At 45.6% G+C, this 11767-nt stretch overlaps 1 protein-coding gene across 1 annotated transcript; it reads left to right on the top strand.

Moving 5' to 3' along the window:
* The first annotated feature begins 10651 nt into the window (after nt 1-10651).
* Nucleotides 10652-11269, top strand: LOC134933974 (olfactory receptor 8J1-like). Its single transcript, XM_063929504.1, has one exon. The coding sequence runs from the start codon at nt 10652-10654 to the stop codon at nt 11267-11269; it is 618 nt and encodes a 205-aa protein (XP_063785574.1).
* The last annotated feature ends 498 nt before the right edge of the window (nt 11270-11767 follow it).

Raw genomic sequence — 11767 nt, forward strand, 5'->3', positions numbered from 1 at the left:
TCAATATCCCCACACAATCCCCTGCCTCTAAACTTGAGATGAGCGGGTTCGGTTTCTCTGAATCCGAACCCGCCCGAACTTCATGTTTTTTTTCACGGGTCCGAGCGACTCGGATCTTCCCGCCTTGCTCGGTTAACCCGAGCGCGCCCGAACGTCATCATGACGCTGTCGGATTCTCGCGAGGCTCGGATTCTATCGCGAGACTCGGATTCTATATAAGGAGCCGCGCGTCGCCGCCATTTTCACACGTGCATTGAGATTGATAGGGAGAGGACGTGGCTGGCGTCCTCTCCATTTAGATTATAAGAGAGAGAGATTTACTGGAGCTTAGGACTAGGAGGAGTACTGTAGAAGTGTAGAGAGTGCAGAGAGTTTACTAGTGAGTGACCACCAGACAGTGCAGTTTATTTAATATATCCGTTCTCTGCCTGAAAAAAGCGATACACACAGTGACTCAGTCACATACCATATATGTGTGCACTGCTCAGGCTCAGCCCAGTGTGCTGCATCATCTATATATATTATATATCTGTCTGACTGCTCAGCTCACACAGCTTATAATTGTGGGGGAGACTGGGGAGCACTGCAGTGCCAGTTATAGGTTATAGCAGGAGCCAGGAGTACATAATATTATATAGTGAGTGACCACCAGACAGTGCAGTTTATTTAATATATCCGTTCTCTGCCTGAAAAAAGCGATACACACAGTGACTCAGTCACATACCATATCTGTGTGCACTGCTCAGGCTCAGCCCAGTGTGCTGCATCATCTATATATATTATATATCTGTCTGACTGCTCAGCTCACACAGCTTATAATTGTGGGGGAGACTGGGGAGCACTGCAGTGCCAGTTATAGGTTATAGCAGGAGCCAGGAGTACATAATATTATATTAAAATTAAACAGTGCACACTTTTGCTGCAGGAGTGCCACTGCCAGTGTGACTGACCAGTGACCTGACCACACTGACCACCAGTATAGTTAGTAGTATACTTATATTGTGATTGCCTGAAAAAGTTAAACACTCGTCGTGTGACTTCACTTGTGTGTTGTTGTTTTTTTTATTCTATAAAAATAAAACTCATTCTGCTGACAGACAGTGTCCAGCAGGTCCGTCATTATATAATATATAATATATACCTGTCCGGCTGCAGTAGTGATATATATATATATTTTATATCATTTATCATCCAGTCGCAGCAGACACAGTACGGTAGTTCACGGCTGTGGCTACCTCTGTGTCTGCACTCGGCAGGCAGTCCGTCCATAATTGTATACCACCTAACCGTGGTTTTTTTTTCTTCTTTATACATACATACTACTACGACATCTCTTTATCAACCAGTCTATATTAGCAGCAGACACAGTACAGTACGGTAGTTCACGGCTGTGGCTACCTCTGTGTCTGCACTCGGCAGGCAGTCCGTCCATAATTGTATACCACCTAACCGTGGTTTTTTTTTCTTTCTTCTTTATACATACATAGTTACATAGACATCTCTTTATCAACCAGTCTATATTAGCAGCAGACACAGTACAGTACGGTAGTTCACGGCTGTGGCTACCTCTGTGTCTGCACTCGGCAGGCAGTCCGTCCATAATTGTATACCACCTAACCGTGGGTTTTTTTTCTTTCTTCTTTATACATACATAGTTACATAGACATCTCTTTATCAACCAGTCTATATTAGCAGCAGACACAGTACAGTACGGTAGTTCACGGCTGTGGCTACCTCTGTGTCTGCACTCGGCAGGCAGTCCGTCCATAATTGTATACCACCTAACCGTGGTTTTTTTTTCTTTCTTCTTTATACATACATAGTTACATAGACATCTCTTTATCAACCAGTCTATATTAGCAGCAGACACAGTACAGTACGGTAGTTCACGGCTGTGGCTACCTCTGTGTCTGCACTCGGCAGGCAGTCCGTCCATAATTGTATACCACCTAACCGTGGTTTTTTTTTCTTTCTTCTTTATACATACAGTTACATAGACATCTCTTTATCAACCAGTCTATATTAGCAGCAGACACAGTACAGTACGGTAGTTCACGGCTGTGGCTACCTCTGTGTCTGCACTCGGCAGGCAGTCCGTCCATAATTGTATACCACCTAACCGTGGTTTTTTTTTCTTTCTTCTTTATACATACATAGTTACATAGACATCTCTTTATCAACCAGTCTATATTAGCAGCAGACACAGTACAGTACGGTAGTTCACGGCTGTGGCTACCTCTGTGTCTGCACTCGGCAGGCAGTCCGTCCATAATTGTATACCACCTAACCGTGGTTTTTTTTTCTTTCTTCTTTATACATACATACTACTACGACATCTCTTTATCAACCAGTCTATATTATTAGCAGCAGACACAGTACAGTACGGTAGTTCACGGCTGTGGCTACCTCTGTGTCTGCACTCGGCAGGCAGTCCGTCCATAATTGTATACCACCTAACCGTGGTTTTTTTTTCTTTCTTCTTTATACATACATAGTTACATAGACATCTCTTTATCAACCAGTCTATATTAGCAGCAGACACAGTACAGTACAGTAGTTCACGGCTGTGGCTACCTCTGTGTCTGCACTCGGCAGGCAGTCCATAATTGTATACTAGTATCCATCTCCATTGTTTACCTGAGGTGCCTTTTAGTTGTGCCTATTAAAATATGGAGAACAAAAATGTTGAGGTTCCAAAATTAGGGAAAGATCAAGATCCACTTCCACCTCGTGCTGAAGCTGCTGCCACTAGTCATGGCCGAGACGATGAAATGCCAGCAACGTCGTCTGCCAAGGCCGATGCCCAATGTCATAGTACAGAGCATGTCAAATCCAAAACACCAAATATCAGTAAAAAAAGGACTCCAAAACCTAAAATAAAATTGTCGGAGGAGAAGCGTAAACTTGCCAATATGCCATTTACCACACGGAGTGGCAAGGAACGGCTGAGGCCCTGGCCTATGTTCATGGCTAGTGGTTCAGCTTCACATGAGGATGGAAGCACTCAGCCTCTCGCTAGAAAAATGAAAAGACTCAAGCTGGCAAAAGCAGCACAGCAAAGAACTGTGCATTCTTCGAAATCCCAAATCCACAAGGAGAGTCCAATTGTGTCGGTTGCGATGCCTGACCTTCCCAACACTGGACGTGAAGAGCATGCGCCTTCCACCATTTGCACGCCCCCTGCAAGTGCTGGAAGGAGCACCCGCAGTCCAGTTCCTGATAGTCAGATTGAAGATGTCAGTGTTGAAGTACACCAGGATGAGGAGGATATGGGTGTTGCTGGCGCTGGGGAGGAAATTGACCAGGAGGATTCTGATGGTGAGGTGGTTTGTTTAAGTCAGGCACCCGGGGAGACACCTGTTGTCCGTGGGAGGAATATGGCCGTTGACATGCCAGGTGAAAATACCAAAAAAATCAGCTCTTCGGTGTGGAGGTATTTCACCAGAAATGCGGACAACAGGTGTCAAGCCGTGTGTTCCCTTTGTCAAGCTGTAGTAAGTAGGGGTAAGGACGTTAACCACCTCGGAACATCCTCCCTTATACGTCACCTGCAGCGCATTCATAATAAGTCAGTGACAAGTTCAAAAACTTTGGGTGACAGCGGAAGCAGTCCACTGACCAGTAAATCCCTTCCTCTTGTAACCAAGCTCACGCAAACCACCCCACCAACTCCCTCAGTGTCAATTTCCTCCTTCCCCAGGAATGCCAATAGTCCTGCAGGCCATGTCACTGGCAATTCTGACGATTCCTCTCCTGCCTGGGATTCCTCCGATGCATCCTTGCGTGTAACGCCTACTGCTGCTGGCGCTGCTGTTGTTGCTGCTGGGAGTCGATGGTCATCCCAGAGGGGAAGTCGTTAGACCACTTTTACTACTTCCACCAAGCAATTGACTGTCCAACAGTCCTTTGCGAGGAAGATGAAATATCACAGCAGTCATCCTACTGCAAAGCGGATAACTGAGGCCTTGGCATCCTGGGTGGTGAGAAACGTGGTTCCGGTATCCATCATTACTGCAGAGCCAACTAGAGACTTGTTGGAGGTACTGTGTTCCCGGTACCAAATACCATCTAGGTTCCATTTCTCTAGGCAGGCGATACCGAAAATGTACACAGACCTCAGAAAAAGAGTCACCAGTGTCCTAAAAAATGCAGCTGTACCCAATGTCCACTTAACCACGGACATGTGGACAAGTGGAGCAGGGCAGGGTCAGGACTATATGACTGTGACAGCCCACTGGGTAGATGTATGGACTCCCGCCGCAAGAACAGCAGCGGCGGCACCAGTAGCAGCATCTCGCAAACGCCAACTCTTTCCTAGGCAGGCTACGCTTTGTATCACCGCTTTCCAGAATACGCACACAGCTGAAAACCTCTTACGGCAACTGAGGAAGATCATCGCGGAATGGCTTACCCCAATTGGACTCTCCTGTGGATTTGTGGCATCGGACAACGCCAGCAATATTGTGTGTGCATTAAATATGGGCAAATTCCAGCACGTCCCATGTTTTGCACATACCTTGAATTTGGTGGTGCAGAATTTTTTAAAAAACGACAGAGGCGTGCAAGAGATGCTGTCGGTGGCCAGAAGAATTGCGGGACACTTTCGGCGTACAGGCACCACGTACAGAAGACTGGAGCACCACCAAAAACTACTGAACCTGCCCTGCCATCATCTGAAGCAAGAAGTGGTAACGAGGTGGAATTCAACCCTCTATATGCTTCAGAGGTTGGAGGAGCAGCAAAAGGCCATTCAAGCCTATACAATTGAGCACGATATAGTAGGTGGAATGCACCTGTCTCAAGCGCAGTGGAGAATGATTTCAACGTTGTGCAAGGTTCTGATGCCCTTTGAACTTGCCACACGTGAAGTCAGTTCAGACACTGCCAACCTGAGTCAGGTCATTCCCCTCATCAGGCTTTTGCAGAAGAAGCTGGAGACATTGAAGGAGGAGCTAACACGGAGCGATTCCGCTAGGCATGTGGGACTTGTGGATGGAGCCCTTAATTCGCTTAACAAGGATTCACGGGTGGTCAATCTGTTGAAATCAGAGCACTACATTTTGGCCACCGTGCTCGATCCTAGATTTAAAGCCTACCTTGGATCTCTCTTTCCGGCAGACACAAGTCTGCTGGGGTTGAAAGACCTGCTGGTGACAAAATTGTCAAGTCAAGCGGAACGCGACCTGTCAACATCTCCTCCTTCACATTTTCCCGCAACTGGGGGTGCGAGGAAAAGGCTCAGAATTCCGAGCCCACCCGCTGGCGGTGATGCAGGGCAGTCTGGAGCGACTGCTGATGCTGACATCTGGTCCGGACTGAAGGACCTGACAACGATTACGGACATGTCGTCTACTGTCACTGCATATGATTCTCTCAACATTGATAGAATGGTGGAGGATTATATGAGTGACCGCATCCAAGTAGGCACGTCACACAGTCCGTACTTATACTGGCAGGAAAAAGAGGCAATTTGGAGGCCCTTGCACAAACTGGCTTTATTCTACCTAAGTTGCCCTCCCACAAGTGTGTACTCCGAAAGAGTGTTTAGTGCCGCCGCTCACCTTGTCAGCAATCGGCGTACGAGGTTACATCCAGAAAATGTGGAGAAGATGATGTTCATTAAAATGAATTATAATCAATTCCTCCGCGGAGACATTGACCAGCAGCAATTGCCTCCACAAAGTACACAGGGAGCTGAGATGGTGGATTCCAGTGGGGACGAATTGATAATCTGTGAGGAGGGGGATGTACACGGTGATATATCGGAGGGTGATGATGAGGTGGACATCTTGCCTCTGTAGAGCCAGTTTGTGCAAGGAGAGATTAATTGCTTCTTTTTTGGGGGGGGTCCAAACCAACCCGTCATATCAGTCACAGTCGTGTGGCAGACCCTGTCACTGAAATGATGGGTTGGTTAAAGTGTGCATGTCCTGTTTTGTTTATACAACATAAGGGTGGGTGGGAGGGCCCAAGGACAATTCCATCTTGCACCTCTTTTTTCTTTTCTTTTTCTTTGCATCATGTGCTGATTGGGGAGGGTTTTTTGGAAGGGACATCCTGCGTGACACTGCAGTGCCACTCCTAAATGGGCCCGGTGTTTGTGTCGGCCACTAGGGTCGCTAATCTTACTCACACAGTCAGCTACCTCATTGCGCCTCTTTTTTTCTTTGCGTCATGTGCTGTTTGGGGAGGGTTTTTTGGAAGGGACGTCCTGCGTGACACTGCAGTGCCACTCCTAGATGGGCCCGGTGTTTGTGTCGGCCACTAGGGTCGCTAATCTTACTCACACAGCTACCTCATTGCGCCTCTTTTTTTCTTTGCGTCATGTGCTGTTTGGGGAGGGTTTTTTGGAAGGGACATCCTGCGTGACACTGCAGTGCCACTCCTAGATGGGCCCGGTGTTTGTGTCGGCCACTAGGGTCGCTAATCTTACTCACACAGCTACCTCATTGCGCCTCTTTTTTTCTTTGCGTCATGTGCTGTTTGGGGAGGGTTTTTTGGAAGGGACATCCTGCGTGACACTGCAGTGCCACTCCTAGATGGGCCCGGTGTTTGTGTCGGCCACTAGGGTCGCTAATCTTACTCACACAGCTACCTCATTGCGCCTCTTTTTTTCTTTGCGTCATGTGCTGTTTGGGGAGGGTTTTTTGGAAGGGACATCCTGCGTGACACTGCAGTGCCACTCCTAGATGGGCCCGGTGTTTGTGTCGGCCACTAGGGTCGCTTATCTTACTCACACAGCGACCTCGGTGCAAATTTTAGGACTAAAAATAATATTGTGAGGTGTGAGGTATTCAGAATAGACTGAAAATGAGTGTAAATTATGGTTTTTGAGGTTAATAATACTTTGGGATCAAAATGACCCCCAAATTCTATGATTTAAGCTGTTTTTTAGTGTTTTTTGAAAAAAACACCCGAATCCAAAACACACCCGAATCCGACAAAAAAAATTCGGTGAGGTTTTGCCAAAACGCGTTCGAACCCAAAACACGGCCGCGGAACCGAACCCAAAACCAAAACACAAAACCCGAAAAATTTCAGGCGCTCATCTCTACTCTAAACTCCTTTAACCTCAAATCTTCACTTAGTCTCTCCCAGTTGACCTCCTTACCCTCCCTGTGAATGGGAGCTAACTGGATCTGGTCTTCACTCACCGCTGTGATATTTCTGATTTTTCCAACTCCCCATTTCCCCTCTCTGACCACCACCTACTCTCCTTTAACTTATCACTCTCTGCTTCCCCATCTCTACCTCCTAAGGCTACCATCACTAAGCATAACATTGAGGCTATTGACACCACATTCCTTTCCTCCCTGTTTGACTCATTTCTCATTCCTATTCTCTCTCTCTTAAGCCCTGAAAAAGCCACTTCCATATACAATGCAACCTTTACTTCTGCTCTTGACTCTGTTGCTCCACCATCCACTATTCACCCTCGCAAATTAACACCTCAACCCTGGCATACGAAATGCACCAGATATCTGCAAAAATGCTCACGCACTGCTGAGCAACACTGGAGGAAATCACACTCTAAGGCAGACTTCCTCCATTTCAAACTTATGCTCTCCTCCTTCTGTGCTACCTTTTCTCTTGCTAAACGGTCAATCTTCAAGAACCTCACCTCCTCTCAGTCTACCAACCCCCGGCACCTATTTTCCACTCTCAACTCACTCCTCTGCCCACCTCCACCTCGTCTTCCATCCTCACTCTCTGCTGTTGTCTTTGCCACTTACTTCACATCCAAAATTGACTCCATATGTCAGGACATCACATCACACCAGACTATCAGCAACCAGCCTCCTCCCATCCCTTAAAACTTCTCCCCATCCCTCTCACCAACTCTGACATCTTTTTCCCATGTATCTGGTGAGGAAGTCATGGCCCTCATTCATTCCTGTCCCCTCACAACCTCCCAACTTAACCCTATCCCCTCCCGCCTCCTCCGCTACCTCTCTCCTTCGAGAGGTATTCATGTGACCGGTGGTCAGGAGACCAATTGTCACATGACCTCCACCAGCATCCTGCAGTTCACCACCGAGCCCAATGCGTGACGAGTTTAGCGAACCCGCAAGGGGCTTGCTGCACTCACCCCTCCCCGCAGGGATCCCGGCGTCGGTATGCTGACCGGCGGTCTCCTGAGCGCCGGTTAGCCATTCCATACACTTCTCCTTCTGCCTGTTCCAATCTTTCCCACTTTCTCAATCTCTCCCTCTTATCAGGCATTGTCCCCACTGCCTTCAAGCAGGTACTCATCTCTCCTATTCTTAAAAACCTACTCTTGATCCACTCTCTCCAACTACCGACCCATCTCTCTTCTCCCTTTTGCCTCCAAACTCCTTGTGTGTATTGTCTACAACTGCCTTACTTCCTTTCTTTCCTCACACTCACTGCTTGACCCATTCCAGTCTGGCTTCCGTCCTCTCCACTCCACTGAAACTGCCCTTACAAAAGGCTGCAATGACCTCCATGCTGCTAAATCTAAGGGCCACTACTCTCTACTTATTCTTCTTGATCTCTCTGCTGCTTTTGACAGTGTGGACCACCCTCTCCTACTGCAAATCCTTCACTCCATTGGTCTGCGTGATACTTCCCTCTCTTGACTGTCTTCCTACCTCTCTGACCATTCATTCTCTGTCTCCTCTCATGACTCTACCTCCCCCCTCACTTCCACTAACTGTAGTTGTACCCCAAGGTTCTGTCCTTGGTCCTCTACTTTTCTCTCTCTATACGTCCTCACTAGGTAAACTCATTAGTTCTTTTGGTTTCCAATATCATCTCTATGCTGATGACACTCAAATCTGTCTTTCCACTCCAGACCTCTCACCTGCTCTGCTCACTTGAATTTCCAACTGTCTCTCTGCTATCTCTGGATGTCCCAGTGCTTTCTTAAACTTAATATGTCTGAGACCGAGCTGATCATCTTCCCACCCTCCCGCATAACCTCACCTCCTACAATCTCATTATCTATTGATGGCACTACTATCTCCTCTAGCCCCCAAGTGCGCTGTCTTGGAGTAATCCTTGACTCTTCCCTCTCCTTCAAACCACACATTCAGCACCTCTCACAAACCTGCCATTTTCATCTAAAAAATATTTCCAGGATCAGACCCTTTCTGACCCAGGATGCTACTAAGATTCTTATCCACTCACTGGTTCTCTCCAGACTGGACTACTGTAATGTGCTCCTGACTGGCATTCCTGACAAATACCTCTCTCCACTCCAATCTATCCTCAATGTTGCTGCCCGGCTCATCTTCCTCACCAAACGCACTACGTCCACCTCTCCTCTCTTACTAGACCTTTACTGGCTCCCCTTCCCTTTCAGAATTCATTTCAAGCTTCTCACACTCGCTTACAAAGCCCTCTCCCACTCCTCTCCCATGTACATCTCTGAACTTATCTCCCTTTACACTCCCACCCGTCCTCTTTGCTCTTCTAATGCACGCCAACTCTCCTGCCTTTTGATTACTTCCTTCCACTCCTACCTCCAAGATTTTTCACACGCTGCTCAATTTCTCTGGAGTTCCCTACCTATTTCCTTCAGACTCTCCACCTCTCTACAAAACTTCAAACAGGCTCTCAAAACCCACTTCTTCACCAAACCCAGCCAAATCTCATCCTAACTCTCTGTTCCACGCTCTCTATGTACCCCATCTGTATCACCCCTGTCTGTCTACCCCTACTCTTTAGAATGTAAGCTCTCACGAGCAGGGCCCTCTTCCCTCATGTGCTTATCCTTTTTCTTATTTTAATAATTTTCAACTGCACCAAATCCAGCAGTCTTCTGCCACCTGATACTTATTCCAGTGTCATCTGCTGATGTAACTATGTTTATTTACCCTGTACTTGTCCTATATTGTCATCAACTGTTAGTTGCATTTTCCTATTTTTGATTATTCATTTACATACTCTGTAATTGGGTGCAGTGGAACTCTTGTGATGACATATAAAAAAAGGATAATAATAATAAATAATAATAGTGCAAAGGACAATTCACAACGTTTTTTTCCTTCTTAAAGTATTGTTTGGGTTGTGCATTGTGTTTGTTTACAGTAATTTTCCAATATGACTTTTTGTTTCTTTCAGATAGAGCAAAAATATGTTAAAATGTCTAAAGCCTCGTTGTGATTGACTTAAAAGGTAATTTTTTATGCTATTAATGTCCTTATTTACTAATCTTTTGACAATGAAAATATAGTGATTTTTTATTTTGTTTATTTTGAGATGAACTTGGTATGTGTCTTTTATATTAATCATTTTACTTTTTTCTCCTGAGTGCAATAGAGAGAGAAAGATTTATATGGATGCCATAAACAAGACCCAGGTGAAGGTCTTTGTGTTTTCTGGACTAACTGACAATAGTAAACTTGCCCCATTCCTCTTCATACTCTTCTTACACATTTATATGGTGACCATACTGGCAAATATTGGCATGGTGGCAATTGTCTATAGCAGCACAACCCTCCACACTCCGATGTACTTCTTCCTGAGCTACCTCTCTCTGGTAGATGTTTCCTACTCCTCAGTTTTTACTCCTAAGATGATGCAAGACCTCATTTCTGTAAGTAAAACCATCTTATTCAGTGGCTGTGCCCTACAGTTTTATTTCTGTGCTGCCCTAGCTAATATTGAGGCTCTACTTCTCTCCAACATGGCGTATGACCGATATGTTGCTATCTGCCATCCGCTCCACTATGTGTCAATAATGACTAAGAAGAAATGTCTATCTCTTGTTTCCCTTGTCACCTCCATTGGCTTCCTGCAATCATCAGTGCAGACCAGTTGTGTGTTCAGTCTCAGGTTCTGCAGGTCAAACCTTATAGACCATTTCTATTGTCACTCACCTTCATTGCTCAAACTGTCCTGCTCGGACACGTTCTCCTGTGACATGATAACTGTTTACTTTGTTGCTGCTTTTGGCACAGGTTGTTTGATGATTATCCTGGTCTCATACATTCTTATTATTACTTCTATTTTACGTATTAAATCTTCTGAGGGCCGGAAGAAAGCATTCAGCACCTGCTCCTCACATCTCATGTGCATCTGCATCTTCTTTGGTGCAGTTATGTCCACTTACCTACACTCTTTTTCCAGTGACTTAGAGAAATTAGACATGGTGGCTTCTGTCCTTTATTCTGTGGTGACACCAATGCTGAACCCACTGATATACAGCCTGAGGAACCAAGAGGTGAAACGGAACATTATGCAAGCCATGCACAATCTTACATCTGTAGATATAACTTTGTCAAACACTAGGCATCATGCTTAGTCTCTCCTAGTCATATTTAGCAAATAAAAACAAATGCATAGCTCATACAGTATAACCTCACCCAATTTGAGGTACAGTTGTTTTTTTTGCTAGTTTCAAGACTAAATATTTTCTGTCTGTTCATAAGAGGTTTTATTTGCATAGAATTCCCAAGAGGGATGTAAGGACGTCACTATTATTGCACCTGTGTGACTTTGTTGGCAAAATACAGTAGGGCAGTAAACTTGCAGAATTTTCTTTCAGCAAACGAAAGCTTTATAATGTGTCCTCTAATGACTTGTTTATGATTTATTGTTATGAGCAGTATCACATTGGTATACAGTATTATAATCAATTGAGGGGAAAGATGTTGGTGCATTTCACTTTACTTTATTTATTCAAATGTTACATGTTCAGCGGAGAAGGTGCAGATATTAACCATTGTCACTGATAGGCCTAATGACTCTATATGAAGGTCCTGCAGCAGCTATTCCTATTCCTATGGAACTCACCTCCCCT

Source organism: Pseudophryne corroboree, chromosome 6 (genome assembly GCF_028390025.1).
Source record: "Pseudophryne corroboree isolate aPseCor3 chromosome 6, aPseCor3.hap2, whole genome shotgun sequence".
Taxonomy (NCBI): domain Eukaryota; kingdom Metazoa; phylum Chordata; class Amphibia; order Anura; family Myobatrachidae; genus Pseudophryne; species Pseudophryne corroboree.

Excerpts from the sequence above, each read along its gene's own strand:
- LOC134933974 (XM_063929504.1), top strand. The coding sequence starts at position 10,652 with ATGGCGTATGACCGATATGTTGCTATCTGCCATCCGCTCCACTATGTG.